The sequence below is a fragment of the Trachurus japonicus genome, chromosome 8 (genome assembly GCF_045865225.1).
Source record: "Trachurus japonicus isolate A0001 chromosome 8, Traja_1.0".
NCBI lineage: Eukaryota > Metazoa > Chordata > Actinopteri > Carangiformes > Carangidae > Trachurus > Trachurus japonicus.
Window position 1 is genome coordinate 17,536,031 of NC_140914.1, and position 17,551 is coordinate 17,553,581.

The window sequence follows — 17,551 nt, forward strand, 5'->3', positions numbered from 1 at the left end:
CCTTTTTTTTTCTTAGACTACGTATGTATTATCGTTATTTAGCCTTCTTTGTTTTGATGCTAATGCCGCATTACACTGCAAAAACTCAAGTATCTTAGCAAGAATATTTGTCTTATTTCTAGTCAAAATGTAATTTCCAGTCAAAACAAATCTCATTATACTTAAAATAAGACTCATCATATTAAAAGTAGCTTGTTTTTAGACACTTTTTACTTCTTTCAAGCAGATTTTCACTTGGAATAAGTAGAAAAAATCTGATAGTGGAGCAAGTTTTTCTTATTACAAGCACAAAAAACTTACTTTCACTGGCAGATTTTTCTATTTATTGTGAATTTGAGTGAAAATGATCTAAAAACAAGTTAATTTTTAGGTTATGAGTCTTATTTTAAGTGGAAAAGAGATTAGTTTTTACTAGAAATGAGACTTTTGGACAAGAAATAAGACAAATCTTCTTGGAAAGATGTTGAGTTTTTACAGTGTACTATGAGTATTAGTCAGGGTCTTACGCAGAATAAATCAGTCATACAAAGATTAGACTACTGGGGTTTTTTATGGGCCCCACTGGGCGCTGGGCCCCTAGAATTATCATCACCTTTCTCCCCTATACAACGGCCCTGTTTGCCAGCTCTTTTTAGTGTTGATGCCACGTGGAAGTGATTTATTTCCACCCATTGTTATCCTTCTTTAATACCGGTTTAAACATCAAGTAGAATGCACGGAAACATCCTCTGATGCTCAGGGCGTGATGCTGAGTATGTTGAAGAAGTTAACAGTTTATTTTGTGTAGGAGTCGGTGCTGAGTATGTCCAGTTGCTTTTTTACTACAACTCCACAAGAATAGGAGTCGGTATCATTTAGATCACCTGAGGCAAAGCCAGAGACTCGGCACCGACAATTAAATGCCATTACTTTGGGCAGTCCTTTAATTTGAAAGACAAAACATGTTTTTCTTTGAAATGAAAACAAGCCAAAGTTCACAAATATTACCAAATGTATAACTTGACAAAGAATTAGTGAAAAAATTGTCTGACAAAATTAGGATTTAAATCTGGGACTATTGTTGTTTTCTTGTGTAATTGTTTGTTGTGGCCAACAGTCGTGAAGCCAAAGAAATTAAATTTATTATCACAAAAATAAAAATAAAAGAAGCTTAAAGCAGAAGTAAGCGATATTTTTGTGTTAATATAAGTCTTAAATAGTTGTATCTTCCGACAGCAATCACTTACATAGAGTGTTTGGACCGAAACACGGGTCTGTCAGTCACTCTGCTCTGAGCCGAGGAGAAAACTTTCCTTGTATCCTACAAGTTTTATCCAATGAGGAGAGAGAACGGCATAAAGGGGCAGTCCTTTCTGTGTGTGCAGCCAAGGGATGCGCCTGAATGTGGTAACGTAGGGACGAGGACCAATAGATCCATGACGAGGGCGGGGGCTGCTAACTCCATCGGCTGACAAGACGTTATGGTGCGTTCAAGGCAACCCGTAACTCGTGTTTTTCCGACCTGTGAAGTGGTACCAGTTCGATCTGGTACGAGTTCACGGGTCAGAAGTTACGAGTGGCCGTTATAGTGACTTTCATAGGTAAAACAGGTCGGAAAAACACGAGTGGGTTGCCTGGAACGCTACAAAGTCGTAAGTTGTGACTTGAAGCTGTAATTTACGGTTTCAAAAGTCTGCCTGGAACGCAGCATTAGCCAAAACGACCGGATCGCTTACTTCTGCTTTAATCCAGTTTATTCATTTTTTTATTTGCCATCAAGTTGTTTGGAGTTTCCCAAATAAGGTTTGAGACTGTTACACTAAACAGCAAATCATTGATCACGTATATGAAAAAGACGGTCTGCAGAATTTTAAGTGACCATTATGTTGCATCGTATATGATCAATTCAATTCAGTTCAATTTATTTGAAGTGGGACAGTGCAAGTTCATGAACGAAACATAAAATCGTAAACAAGCCGGATTGTAGCCACAGGCTAATTTCCATCCGTTGTCCCATACATAGATGTTCCCTGGTACAAAATACTATAAATAAAAACAAAAGCAGTTTACAGTACAATAGATAACAATACATCGTATATGATCAGGTTTTGTCAAAGATTAAAATACATTTGCTGTCACCTGGAATTTCTGACCGGTTCGGTTATAGTCTCTAGTCAGAGATGCCAGAGGCATTTTCAATGAACAGTGAGGATATTTCAGGCCCTGGTGAGGTACGTAAGCCTGTATGTGGAGGGTGGAACTTGTGAGGATCTTATTTCTGAGTCTTACAACAGTATTAGGTAATAACTCTTTGTGTGGGAGAGGGTTAATTGATCCCTGTGAGATTTCAATCTATAGCGTGGACCGGCGCTGCTAGAGCGAGGGAGGAAGTCCTCTGGGATTTCTGTGTGGAGATGTAATACATGTGCACGTCGGTGTATTTGTTAAATATTGATAGGGTGAGTAATGAGCTCGCTTGCCGGGATCACTGGCTCAGCAGGATTCAAGCCAAGAAATGGAGAACAATGATTAGTCTCTGACTCTGAAATGGGGGAAAAAAATCCTCCAATGGGAGTTTTAGGTCACGTATGAATAAGTGTGTCTAATTTCAGATGTTGTGATTTTGGCATTTCGTACACATTTCCTAGAAGTTGCAGAGTGATGTCATAGAATTCTGTTTCCTACGGACTCTGTGCTTGGTGTGTTTAAGGCATCAACAAGCCACTTGGCAACTCCCACCCTCTTGCACTTGCACACACACACACCTTCTTCTGTTGCCATAACAAACCAGGTGCAGATGACACAACAGGAAGTGTGTGTGTTCGGACAGGAATCCGACTGGTCCATCATAGAAAACACTAGTCACGGGCAGTGAAGTGGTGATGGTCTTCTGCATCTGTGCATACATGTTGAGCTTCTCTAAGACATTTCATATTGTTAAAGGGATAGTAGCATTTTTTTAAAGTGGGGTTGTATGATCTACAAATAGCCCCTAAGTACTTTAATTGCAGTAGAAGACTCTCTGCACTCCTCCCGTTAGCAACGCCAGCCCATAGCCTAGCCCAGAGATTTACAACATACATTGTTGTGAATGGACCCAAAGAAACGGCCTATTTTCGTGGCCTAAAAGAGGTTTTACGTGAAAAAAAATACACAGTTCCATTGTTTGCTATAATATAATTTTTTCCAGCCCTTCAAAGTGCAGGAAAAACCCAGTTTTTATTTGGACCTAACCAACTGCTGATCAGCGGGCGCTAACCCTGGGCGGAGGGATACGTGAGTTGGTTAGGTCCAAATAAAAACTGCGTTTTTCCTGCACTTTGGTGGAATGGAACTGTGTATTTTTTTTCAGTTAAAACCTCTTTTAGGCCGCGAAAATAGGCAGTTTCTTTGGGTCCATTCACAACAATGTATGTTGTAAATCTCTGGGCAGGGCTATTATGGGCTGGCGTTGCTAATGGGAGGAGTGTAGAGAGTCTTCTACTGCAATTAAAGTACTTAGGGGCTATTTGGAGATCATACAACCCCACTTTAAAAAAATGCTACTATCCCTTTAACAAGTATCTCATGTAATGATGTTTTATTGTGGAATGTATGTGTTAATCACTGTGTGTTTTTGCTTGGGGCACACACAGTGCAAACTGCTGACAGGTTGGGCTGGATTGACTGTTTTGCTTATCAGCTGTTTTCCACAACAGGTTTGGTCTTGTTTAGTTGAAACAGAAAGTGTAATCGTTAAGAAAAGTGCATCACAATATGTCACTGTGAAGCATTTTGAGAGGGTGACGCATGTCCAAATGCCCCACATGGTCGATTCATTTCATTCAAATTCAAATGAAAGCTATTTTGCGTACTTGCATACTGTCCTTTCATTGTCTTAATTGTACAAAATCTTAATGGTGTGTGTGGTGTTTCATCTTTCACATGTTTGTTTTGTCTAGTTGTTGTCAGTCTTTGACCTCTGGCTCTATATTTGTGTTCCTCTGTACAGGGCTGAGAAAACCGAGGTGCTGAGTGATGACCTCCTGCAGGTGAATATAAACTTCTCCTTCATTTTGGTTCATGCACATCGATCAAAACAAATAGCAGTGTAATGGTTTGAACTGAAGGGCCTTTAAAAACTTGTTTCCTAATATATTAATAAATACATTCTTTACAGAATCTGTAAATGTGGCTACAACTTGCAAAATGAAACTTAGCAGCTACATTCACCACATTTACTTTAGAAATCTTTTTACTAATTTGACTGTTTATCAAGAACAGTTTGACTGTCAAAAATGTGCACATAAAGGCCGAAAGATTTAATAGTGTCATGTACGTTAGTAAGTTAAGTATCTTGTTCTGAAAATACGGTCTGCTTGTGATGTGGATTCTTTGGATAAGAATTTGAAAACACTCTGTTTACACCTATAAAGTAATTATGCAATTCGTTTTTTTTTAAACTTTTCTCTCATCACACCAAACCATGAAACCCAGTGTGTCACTGAGCAGTGAGCTGTGACTGCGTCGTCGCCTCTTTTACAGCTGCATTTGTGGCCACAGTTGCAGACGCAGATGTTTACGGGTGTCCTGTTTACTGTCTCAACCACGTTATTTTAAACTTCTGTATCTTTTTAGAGGTCACTGTCCGCGAGAGTAAAATTCGGAAGTTAGCGAAGGACTTACAAGTTTTCCTCCTCTCTGTTAAAGCCATCATGCCTTAGCAGCTTGTTGATGCCAAGTGGCTCTGCAGACTTGGAGTACAACTGCTGGTATTAAAACATTACTGGGGAGTCTTTCATTCACTTATGCCTCGCCAGCTCAGAGGTTTGGCACGGCAGGAGAAGTGCCTCATGGTTTTCCACTCAAGGCAAACCCTGGCAATGTTCTGTTATCTTGCAGTCATACTGGATGTAGGGGCTGTGTGCAGTGAGAGTGTGTGTGTGTGTGTGTGTTGGGGGATGGGAGTTTACTGGCTAGTGAAACTGAGATCGCTCCTAGGGAGAGAGTGTGAGTAAACACACGAGAAGCTGAAAAAGATGGAGCATGTTTACAGGAGAGAAGAGCTTTTAAAGGAAAGAGAAGGAAAAAGCTTTCAGCGATCTTTGTACAATCATGGAGGTTATGGGTTTTATGACAAGCATGATAGTGAACTATGAACTGCATGTGGTTTGCCCACAGTAACACACAAAACTAGGTGAGCAAAAGGAGGATTTCTCTTGATATATGTATGCATAATAAAAGCACCTATACAGTTGTTTTGCTGCAATCATGATAAACCTTCTAGCCTTTTTTCTGTAACAGTGGAAATAGTTAGATGTAGGTTAGCCATACACTGTATATCGTGGTCATAAAAGCACAGAGCAGTAACTGACCCAACCCTTCCAGAGAATGCTTTCTTTCGTCCTTGGTCCTTGTCCTGAAGGCCAGGAGCTTTGTGCTGCGTTAGACATTCCTCCAGCTCCAGCTCTCACTGAGGAATGTGATTGTCAGGCGATCAGCGTAGTGGAAGTGGCTGTGGATGTCTTCTTGCAAAACAACTCGCGCTCCGAGATGCCAGTCAAAACCTGTGTGGTTTATTTTCAGAATTACAAAAAAGACATAGAGCCAGTCAGACACTGCAGGCAGTCAGTCACTTACACGGCCCTGTTTACAGTGTTGCATTTTCCTGATTCATACACCAGTGAATCAGTACCAGCATTTTGATTTAATCACACGAGCTGGAAAGGCTTTTCTTCTTTCCAAACATGAGCAGAGAAAGAATAGTTTTTCCTTCCCCCCTCCCCACACGCTCCCACACCCCCATCTCTGAACCGTCCAACATGAAATTTGACACTCTGATTTCCATGGTATTGTAGTAGTCTTTTCTTTTCCATTTTTCCATAGTTTTTCTTTTTCTTTTTTTGCATTGGCTGAGGCATTTATCTAGTTTGGACACGTCCTGCCTCAGCGGGAGATTGAGGAGGCTGTCAGACTGGATTGTATGGCTGCCTGTCTGTCCACACGCTGCAGAGAGTCAGGCTGGAACTGGTCTCTCCTGTCAGTAGCTTATTTGAATACAACTTTGGATACACAGTGGGCTGTTATTGTTGCAGATAGTGGCCTATACTTATCTAAAACTGTATGTTAAACAGGTAGATGTAAGATAACTGTGAGGCAAACACATAATCGGTCTATTAAAGGGTGATTGTGGTCTATCATGGGATGTTTTCTAGCTTTCTAAATCAGCCTTATGTAAGAGGATTCATATCTCTACCATAAATATGTCACTGAGCCTTCAGTTAGGTAGCGTAGCTTAGCGTAAAGACTGTGGCACAAGGGAAACTGCTAGCCTCAAATAGTAAGCACATAAAAATATGGCTAAGGTTTGGAGGTGCTCGCTGGTGGACGTTGTCTGGACAGGGCTAAACCAGCTCTTTCCCCCTGGGTCAAGCTAAGCTAACCAGTTGCTAGCTGTAACTTCATAAGCATACAGATACGAGACTGGTATCAGTATCATTCTCGGCCAAGAAGCACATTTGCCACCCAAAAAATGTCAAACTATTCCTTTTACAAAAACATGACTTTCCACTAGACTTTTTTTTACTTGATCCTGTTTCTGCTCCATCATCAGCTAGCCAGACTTTCAGCCGTCCTGCCAACAAGGTCAGCCAGCTAGTAATCCGTCAGCCAGTCCCTCAGTTACCCAGCTATCCGCTGAAGCAGCTCAAAGCCAGAAAACAAAACTGTATCCACCCGCCCCTGTTCCTCTATGACTCACTAAACGTTCCACATTTTTTGTTGCAGCAGGTCAGAGGTCGCCCGCTTGCTGTCTTCGCTGCTTTCATTACTTTGTGTGAAAAAAAAAAAATGCCAGGAACATGCCTGTAAACCTTTGGACAGCTCCTTAACTGGAGAGGTGGGAGGAAGGGATTGTCTCTGTTCTGTTAATCGTCGAAGTGTACTCGGCGCTTGTCGGTGCCTATGATCAGGGAGTTGTCTTGCTTTTTATTTTTTTATCTCTTCAGCTCTATGACTTCAGTTTGCCAGTGCATTTCTGTGTGCTCAGAGTTCGTCTTAATTGAGTTTCCCCCCAAGGCCAGATCATCTGATTTATTTTATGATGTTAGAATTAGGTTATACAGATATTTTGTATTAAACCTACAACAAGGGTAAAAAAAAAAAACAGTGGACAAGTTCTGCAGAGAGCAGTATTTAGACTCTCAGATATCAGTTGTGTGAACCAGACAACAAAATGTATTTCTTTGTACATTCACTGAGGGTCTTCTTGGTGCAGAATCAAAGTGAACTCTTTCCATCGACACAGACAATGCGATCACCCAGTGGATCCAGTCTGCCACGCCACGCCGCCCACGCTGCAGGCACTCACTTCTCTTTCTTTCCTTCTTGGCACCGAGCGTCCCGAGTCTGGATCCAATCGAGTCGTCACCAGATAGAGCTAAACGTCTGTGCATTAATCAGAGCTGAGGATCAGCTGAATGGTGAGCGAATCAATTGGATCCAGGCGAGGAAGCCAAGTCCAGCTGTGGTCTGGCTCGGAGCACTACGTAGCTGCAGGAGAGAGAGACAGAGAGAAAGAGGGGGAGGAGAAGGGAGGGAGAGGGAGGATCAAAAGTTTGTGTGTGAGCGAGAGCTTGTCATGTCGTTACGAGAACTGCAAATTAGTGAGGATAATATGGGCAGAAATACAGTACAGGTCAAAAGTCTGGACACACTCAATGCATTTCCTTTATTTTCATGACTATTTACATTGTAGATTCTCACTGAAATTCCACTAATGAACCCTGACAAGGCTGTCAACCTGTGAAGTGAAAACCATGTTCAGGTCAGGTTCACCTCTTGAAGCTCATCAAGAGAATGCCAAGAGTGTGCAAAGCAGTAATCAGAGCAAAGGGTGGCTACTTTGAAGAAACTAGAATTGGTGGGGGCAGAGATAGAAGAGGAGGAGGAAGAAGGAGAGGAAGAAGAAAAGAAGAAAGAGAAGACAAAGAAGAAAAGACGTGTTTTCAGTTATTTCACACTTTTTTGTTAATTCCACATGTGTTCATTCATAGTTTTGGTGCCTTCAGTGAGAATAAAGGAAACACATTGAATGAGAAGGTGTGTCCAGACTTTTGGCCTGTACTGTATGTGCCACCAGAAACTGAATTTGAATCATTCATATTTGAATATGAATTGCTGAACTTGAATAATTGAATTGAAAATTTGAATTTGAATCACATAATTTGAAATTGTATTGTTTAATTTGAATCATTGCATTGAAAAACTGTATCTGAATAGTATAATTTGAAATTGAAATCCAATGAAATTTTTAATGTCGTTGCCGGTCACGGCGAAGACGACTTCCTCCGCTTCCTTTGTTTCAGCCGAGTTTAGACTGAGAATTGTCGCCGCCGCTGCAGCAGCAAAGACAGGAGCAGCTCCTGTATGAGGAGCGTGGCTCTGATTTCTGTGGAGGCACCAGAGTTGAACCAGTTAAACACAGCTACACTCTACGAGCTTTGTATCTGAGCTCGATTGCTCTTCCTTCATCCGTCAAGTACTCGGATGTCTGAATCTGAAATTGAATCTGAATTTTGAAAACTGAATTTGAATTGTGAGAGAGTTGGATTTTCAGTGAGGATCAAATTTCATTAGATTTCAATTTCAAATGATACTATTCAGATACAGTTTTTCAATGCAGTGATTCAAATTAAACAATACAATTTCAAATTATGTGATTCAAATTCAAATTTTCAATTCAATTATTCAAGTTCAGCAATTCAAATTCAAATATGAATGATTCAAATTCAGTTTCTGGTGGCATAAGTTTCTGCCCAAGCAAGATCAGGATCAGTCAGGCAGTTACACCAGGGGTCTGTAGATGTAGTGACACAACTGGATGTTTACACTGAAACAGGAAGAGGAAGTGAATACTTAGATGCGAGACAGCTAGTTGGGTGCACCATCAACGTGTCACTAATGCTGCAACAAACTTCACTTTTAAAATAACAAGCTACATTTTTGGTGTTTATGTTGTCATACATGTCTCACTCAGTGTAAAACCTCCATGAGACTTCACATTTGAAGTCTGTCTGCTGTTATTTGTCAAGTTATCACACAACAGGGAGCAGGGACTGATGTGAAAACTCTTCTTACTGGTGCATTCAGGGAAGGTCTGAAATCATAAATGTTTTTAATGCAAAAACCTCTAATGATGATGGTGAATTGTGGGGTTAATACTAATATGATGACGCTGTGAAATTCACCATACTGTTTACACTGTGGTATTTACTTTTTGTATCAGGCCTTTGTGGGCAATCTTGCAAATCATCAGCGTCATGAGGTGTTATGATTTGCATGGTTTTTATATTGCTGTGGTTACTTTATCCACAAGTAGTTTATCAACTGATTTTCCATGAATTGTGTTTTATGATACGAGGCATTGGTAGGGTGATGTAAAATCTGGTACATTTTGTTGTGGGTGAGGGAAATCTAATTAAATCAATTCATGAATTGATAAAGGAGATTAATAACTGAAGGATAAACTATCTGAAGGATGCAAGCTGCAGGTTTAGTAGGCTATTGCACTTGATACTGATTTGATTAAATGGTTTGGGCAGTAAACAGATGTTATCGTAATAGTCACTGTCTCTGTTACAGTCGTTTGGTCACAACTGGCTGCCAGCTCCATTTGCGTAGCCATAGAGATCCCTTGTGCGTATTATTGTCTTGTTTGCTCCGGTGAGTTCCTACAGTGAGGTAGCTGTTATATTGATTAAAAGGTCTTGCTGAGTTTTTTCAGGAGAGAAAAAGTGACATGTGGTCCTACACATGCACATTGCCTGTGGTTAGGCAGAAAAAAACCCAGGCAAATCCAGCTGTAAGGACCCTAAAATACCTGTTGGTGAAGAATAAGGTGCCGGTGAGGCCACCGTCAGGCCTGCAGCAGTCACAATGATGCATCTTTGTTTCTCTGATAGTATCTCAGCAGTGAGTCTTCATAATTCAGCTTTCCCTGTTCTCAGTACAGATCACAATCTATCAGTCTGTGCTATTCATCCACCGTGACTTGTTCCATCTGGCCGTCAGCGCTGTCTGTTGTAGTAGTGTGCAACAGTGTAAGGCAAACAGCGCAGACTTCCTCCACCATCTTTCAATAACACAAGCAGGATGGAAAGTTTAGAGATGGATGTGCTCGGGTGCAGTATCTGTGTTTTGATTTGTAGCCTTCAGCTGCTTTGTTTCTGTTGGACAGGAAAACCTGCACACGTATGAGGGGAGGGGATGATATACATCATTACACGCTTTTCATTCACCATGCTTTTACATCAGTTTACTACGCTTCTCTCACAGCGGCCCATATTGTCTCTGCTTTGTGTCTTCATCTGCAAACACAGATCGAGAGGCGGATGGAGTTGGTGCGTTTGGTGTCGCACAACACGCACAAGAGGCTGGTCACCTGTCTGCAGGGTCAACTCGGCACAGATACTGAAAAGAGACATGTAAGAAGCACTTGATTTCTCTTGAGCTGCTGGTTGCTCTCACTCATCTCACTTTCATTCAGCAGCTGCATTTTGTGGACACAACGCACACCTTCCAGCTGGCCTGTAGTTAAACAACATGCTACAGAGTCAGGATCTCTCAGTAAAGCCAGGGCCGGCCCTAGGATTTTGGTGGCCCCCTAAACAAGGTTTTTGTTTGTGGCCCTGCACTCTAAGCGCAAACACCAAATCACTGGTTAAAACTGAATACAGACGTGTTTATGTCCTCTGAGGTTTGAGGCCATTTTCTCGACTTTTACATATTTTCTTAAATGTATCTTTTTAAGATACTTGCAGATGTAACAATACTCAAGTGTTTTATGTCTAAATATTAGAACCTCCGCTGTAAGCACACTGAGGCCAGTTTGTCCTAGAACACCGTATAAAGAAATAATTTAGGCCAAATGCTGGAAATTTGAGGTCTGCTTTTAGAAAAATGTCAAATCCCTTGTGAAAACACACCTTCAGTCATGAGAATGAACTGTTTTTGGTGCTTGAAATAGGATATGAATACAGTAATAGATAAATGTAGAAAACAAGTCTAAAATGACATTTTGTAAGATTGTTTTTTGAGCACAAATGTTGTCATTCTGCCGTTCTATTTTCACCAAATGTCTCAAATGTGAGATAAAAGAAGCTGAATATTGACTTCACATTACATATAAAGCTCATAGCTGCACGTGCAGACCTCAGGATGTTTAAATGACTTGATGAACCCCGGTACCTTTCTGATCATGTGGCCCCCCATCTAACGGCTGTGGCCCTAAACAACCACATAGAGGGTTTATGCCAGGGGCCGGGCCTAAGTAAAGCTTTTACATTTTTGCCTAAGAGCCTCTAATGTAATAATGCATGTAGCTCATACATGGATTTAAGAAAAGGGGTGAATCACTGTGACAACATTGTCAGTATTAACAAGGACCTGCTATCTTGTGGTATGAGCACATTGCATCTCTTCTTACATAACACACAAGATATGAGCAGGACTCAGGGCACAAATATTCAACACTGGCGTCTTGCCAGCTCTGTTATAACTATCTAAGAGACCAACCCCAGTAACACACAGGCACAGGCACAACCACACACACACACACACACACACACACAAACAATAAACTACGAGATGAGATTAGACATTCCTAGGAAGGAAACACTGTTATGCTACTTTATCATGCTGTTCATCACTTTCTCATTTAAATCATCTTAAAAGTGCATAGTTTGACACATCTGCACATATGACGTCGCTATAATGAGCAAATTCCCCAGCAGCACATGAAAAATCAACATCATCTAACTGCCTAAATCCCAGATGTGGATGGTTGTGTTGTCTTTGGGCTGTTTGTTCTTCACAGTTTAGCCGAAGCCAAATCAGAAAAGCTAACAGGCTAAAACAAACAGACAAAGAAAGTATGACACAGGGTGTTGTCTGCTCTGTCGTTTTTTTCCTTGTTATAATTAAGCTTAAACTTGTGTTTGCTGGTTCGCTCGCAGAAAAAGCTGCCGCTGACGTCGCTATCCCAGGCCATGCAGGAGGGAGGAGGTCAGCTGGGAGATGAGAGTCTGATCGGGTAAGGCGGGAAGTTTAAATATCACATGTGACCTCAGTTATTGAACAACATTAAAATGAGATTAGTGGAGTGAAAAGAGTGTTTATCTTTGTGTTTCATTGACATCTTTCTTACTGTAAGAAAAGTAGTGATAACAGTCGTGTTTGTGTTCATTCCTGTATGTGTCTGCATGAACAGCAAGATGATGGATGTGTGTGGAGAGGCAGAGAACAGGTTAGCCACTGAACTGATGCAGCACGAGTTGCAGCTGGAGAGAGACATCCTGGATCCTCTTTACCAGCTGGCTGAGGTAAAGACACACACAAGTTCATCCTTGTCGCACTTAAGTGATGAATAATTTTGTCATTTAGGACACCATGAGAAAAAAAACACACTTTATAACCCAGCTTTGTGTCTTAAGACAAATTGCTTTTGGCTGAAACGTTCAGTTACCCTGCTCAGACTCACACACACACTGTATTCAGTCTCACCACTGTGCCAAATTCAACAAGGCTCTGGGCATCATTTTGTGCTAGATTACTATTCTCCATGATTCATACTGATAGAAATGTTATCACAGGAGAGGTTTTTCCCCCAGGCTTGACTGTAAAGTGCACATTAGGATGTTCTCATACTGTGATCCTCCCTGTTTGTCTCACAGGTGGATATTCCCAACATAATGAAACAGAGGAAGCAACTCGCCAAGCTGGTTCTGGACTATGACTCTGCCAAAACAAGGTACACTTGCTTATAGTCAGCATATAGTGGCCAGTACAGTCTATATTTCTTGATAATTATTGTCCTTTTTGCACAAAATATGCTCATTCTCTCTTCATTCATGCCTATAAGTGTCTAAATAATTTCTTGGCCTGCAGGTGGTTCCAGGCAGCAAAGTCCAACAACCAGGCCATGGCAGCTAAGGTTGATTCACTCAAAGACGAAATGGACGAGTCTCTGAATAAAGTAGAACAATGCAAGGTATTGTTTTAGATTGTCCCTCGTTCTCTTACATTTACTTCTCACAGTACAATTTATAATGGTGTCACACTCCAGTATAATACTAAACCACTTAGTAGTCTACTTGCCAGCCCATAGGGCCCCATTGTGAACCCGGAAATGTTGAGTAGCCCAAAGTTTTATGTTAGAAATATATAGTATGGGTCCCCAGTATTCAGAAACTGCCGGATGCTAACTTATATATATTGGGCAATTAGCATAACGGACACAATTAGCATAAATTAGCATAATTGCCTATATGGGCAATATTTCAACAAAATTGACTTGGCTGATCTGGGCAATATTAGTGTGGTTTTAGGGGTTATTGATGATGCTGAATCCATTTCTGACATTTTCAAATGGTAAATGGCTGTCTAAACCGGAAGTGACCAGATTTTGAAATCCATCAAAATCGGCCCACTGGCTAAAATCTGGTCACTTCCGGTTTAGACAGCCATTTTGAATTTTGAAAATGTCAATTTTGTTGAAATATTGCCCATATATGCAATTATGCTAATGTTTGCTAATTATGACAATTATGCTAATTGCCCAATATATATAAGTTAGCATCCGGCAGTTTCTGAATACTGGGGACCCATACTATATATTTCTAACATAAAACTTTGGGCTACTCAACATTTCCGGGTACTCATTGTTGGCAAGTAGACTATAGGGGGGTTTACAGTAGGTACGCTGTATGTGCAGCATATAATGGAGACATATTTGAACTAATAGCTGTACATTCCATCCAAGGTCTCGTCATCAGGTTAGGATCATACCTAATGAAGTGGCTGAACAAAGAAGGCCTTGTAGCAGCAGCGGATCAGGAACAAACATGCTCTGCTCATTATTAGGAGTATGTAATTAGAGGTCATTGCTTTGACATCTGGAGCTCATCTGTGTCTTAATGAAAGGGTATAGGGTTGCCACGCTGTTTGCAATGTATGGAAATATACAGGAATATATATTTATAATATTTGTTCTCATCCACAGGACCAGCTCTCAGCAGACATGTATAACTTTGCCTCAAAAGAGGGAGAGTATGCACGCTATTATGTCATGGTGAGTGCACCTCAGTTCAGTTTAAATGACTCGGGACTAAAAATGGGAACGTGATGCAAATATGGCCTGTTTAACTGTAACCACATAGATCGGTGGTGCTGTAAGAAAACATGTTTCACTGTATGGAAAAATTCTGTATATGACCTGTGTTTTATGTTCGTCTATATTTTCCAGTTATTAGAGGCCCAGGCAGACTACCACAGGAGGTCTCTGGCAGCTCTGGAGGCAGCTATACCAACCATCCAAATGCAGCAAGGTGAGAGGACAGGAGGCAGCCTTTTACTTAAAGCAGAAGTAAGCGATCCGGTCGTTTTGGCTAATGCTGCGTTCCAGGCAGGCTTTTGAAACCGTAAATTACAGCTTCACGTCACGACTTACGACTTTGTAGCGTTCCAGGCAACCCACTTGTGTTTTTCTGACCTGTTTTAGTCACTATAACGGCCACTCATAACTTCTGACCCGTGAACTCGTACCAGATCGAACTGGTACGACTTCACAGGTCGGAAAAACACGAGTTACGAGTTGCCTTGAACGCACCATAACTTCTTGTCAGCCGATGGAGTTAGCAGCCCCCGCCCTCGTCATGGATCTATTGGTCCTCGTCCCTACGTCACCACATTCAGGCGCATCCCTTGGCTGCACACACAGCCCTTCATGCCGTTCTCTCTCCTCATTGGATAAAACTTGTAGGATACGAGAAAAGTTTTCTCCTCGGCTCAGAGCAGAGCAGAGTGACTGAGAGACCCGTGTTTCGGTCCAAACACTCTATGTAAGTGATTGCTGTCGGAAGATACAACTATTTTAAGACTTATATTAACACAAAAATATCACTTACTTCTGCTTTAATATTCAAACATGATGAATATGTGATCTATGTATCCTCTTGTTTAGATCATCTGTAAACCCCAGGGTAGATGTTGTGCATGTGTTGTGGAGCATTGTAAATAACTCTTGTTTTCTGGCCTGTCATGGCTTGTAGGGTTGCACCCATCCGGCTGCAGAACATTTCACACTATAGTAGGGATGTCACGATAATAGATTTTCTTGGTACGATTATTGTCAGAGAAATAATCACGGTATTACGATTATCACGATTATTATGCATTAATTAATTTCACAACACTATGTGTAAAATCAAGTATAGTCAAAATAATCACAATGCTCTATCAATAAAGGACCAATTATATTCCCCAGGGGAATTAATTGTCATCTTTACCAAATGTTTAAGTATATTTTAATCGTTTTTTTTGTTACAAATGACACACAAACTTTTAAATTCCTACCAATTCAATGTTATATTAGGTAAATGGACCAGTATCTGTACATTTACCATTACTTTGGCGCACATTTGTCAAGATGGTTCTGATATAATCTATTTTGGAAAGTGACGGTATTTAGGAATCTTTGCGATAAATTAATTGTGGCGTTTAATACCGCGATTAATTGTGAAAGCAAGTAATCGTGACATTCCTACACTATAGCTATTTATTGCAATCGAGTGTCATCGTGAATACTATTAGGAGTCAATAGTAGATACAGTAACGTTGTACCTTTCTTGTGAGTGCAAAGGAAAGCTTCTAACTCTTAAATCTATTCATGATGTGAAGATTTTATTTCCTTCAACACGGCACAAAGCTCCATTTTCTTCTCTGTGAAAATGAGGATTAGAGCTCCATTGTTTATGTATCTGCTGTTTCATGCTCTGGTTCAGTGAATTGTTACCAGCTTGAGACGTTTGAGTTCTGACAGATTGATATTGTGAGTTTGAAGTAACTTTTCTAAATCAGATTGGAGTTACTGTGGCAGTGCAGGGGCAAACCACTTTCACATCTGCTGGAACTGTTTGTGAAATGTCCACAGGGTCCTGCAGGCTGTTTTTTGGATGAGGAGATTTTTTTATTCTTTTTTTTAATTTAAAAATCATGAGGAGCTTCACTGTGCAAAGGGATTTAAATACTCACCACAGGGCTTTAAAGTGGTGAGCAAAAAAAGCGTTGACCAGACAATGACTTAAGAAGAACAAAGCCAAAAAATGATAAATGAATGGATAGGCATTATATTTTAGACAGGCCTTCAACTCAGATTGATGTGCTCTCTCGGGCTTGTGTTGCTGTCTGGATCTCCGTAACATTGTTTGTTGTATCCTAATGTACTGGTATCAATTTTGTTCTCTGCTGTAAAGCACTTTGTGATTCTTATCTCTGAGAGGTGCTATACAGTACAAATAAAATGTACTTTACTTACTTCACTATATTGATATTTACAGTAAAGAGAGAACAATTTAAACTAACTAAAAGAACCCTAATCCATATCTTTGATTAAAACAATTGCATACATTTTTTCTGGTAGGACAATTTCTTGGATTTGTATAGGCTGCTTGGCTTTTTGCATGTATACATGACGACTTAAAGGGATAGTAGCATTTTTTTAAAGTGGGGTTGTATGATCTACTAATACTGTAGCCCCTAAGTACTTTAATTGCAGTAGAAGACTCTCTGCACTCCTCCCGTTAGCAACGCCAGCCCATAGCCCTGCCCAGAGATTTACAACATACATTGTTGTGAATGGACCCAAAGAAACGGCCTATTTTCGTGGCCTAAAAGAGGTTTTACCTGAAAAAAAATACACAGTTCCATTGTTCGCTATAATATAATTTCTTCCTGCCCCTCAAAGTGCAGGAAAAACACAGTTTTTATTTGGACCTAACCAGCTGCTGATCGGCGGGCGCTAACCCTGGGCGGAGGGATACGTGAGTTGGTTAGGTCCAAATAAAAACTGCATTTTTCCTGCACTTTGAGGAGCTGGAAAAAATTATATTATAGCGAACAATGGAACTGTGTATTTTTTTTCAGGTAAAACCTCTTTTAGGCCGTTTCTTTGGGTCTGTTCACAACAATGTATGTTGTAAATCTCTGGGCAGGGCTATGGGCTGGCGTTGCTAACGGGAGGAGTGCAGAGAGTCTTCTACTGCAATTAGAGTACTTAGGGGCTATTTGTAGATCATACAACCCCACTTTTAAAAAATGATACTATCCCTTTAACACAAGGTGACAGCAAAGTAGACAGGAAATACTGTCAATTCAATTAGATTGGTGTAAAGACACTGATGAGTTATTTCTCACCCAGACTCCTGGACGGAGAAGCCAGCGTTTGGTACGGCCCTGGAGGAGCACCTGAAGAAGAGTAACCGTGAGATCGCTCTGCCTCTCGAGGCCTGTGTCATGATGCTTCTGGAAACTGGCATGAAGGAGGAGGTACGGAGTGGACACCCTCCTGGGGAGAGAAACACTGTTAAACAAGGGCAAAGTTGAGGGTTTATTGACCCAGAATTTGGAATAACATTTACCCATAAAACATCACTGCTTCACTGTGTTGGAGCTGGAGGGAACCGTGGGTCATGTGGTCGGCTCTATTGAAACGATGGCACGTACAGTCTGGAAACATCCGTGGCCAACTTGTGGTCAG

At 40.9% G+C, this 17,551-nt stretch overlaps 1 protein-coding gene across 6 annotated transcripts in view; it reads left to right on the forward strand.

Annotated features, from left to right (window-relative positions):
* arhgap17b (Rho GTPase activating protein 17b) overlaps nt 1-17,551 on the forward strand; it is a 30,668-nt gene that overhangs the window by 2,836 nt on the left and 10,281 nt on the right. For all 6 annotated transcript variants that reach the window (XM_085784330.1, XM_085784331.1, XM_085784329.1 and 3 more), the window contains exons 2-10: nt 3,971-4,010; nt 10,338-10,442; nt 11,973-12,049; nt 12,227-12,338; nt 12,690-12,766; nt 12,904-13,006; nt 14,018-14,086; nt 14,261-14,342; nt 17,213-17,340. In XM_085784330.1, the coding sequence (XP_085640456.1) occupies nt 3,971-4,010; nt 10,338-10,442; nt 11,973-12,049; nt 12,227-12,338; nt 12,690-12,766; nt 12,904-13,006; nt 14,018-14,086; nt 14,261-14,342; nt 17,213-17,340 (793 nt within the window). The remainder of the gene's footprint in view (nt 1-3,970; nt 4,011-10,337; nt 10,443-11,972; nt 12,050-12,226; nt 12,339-12,689; nt 12,767-12,903; nt 13,007-14,017; nt 14,087-14,260; nt 14,343-17,212; nt 17,341-17,551) is intronic.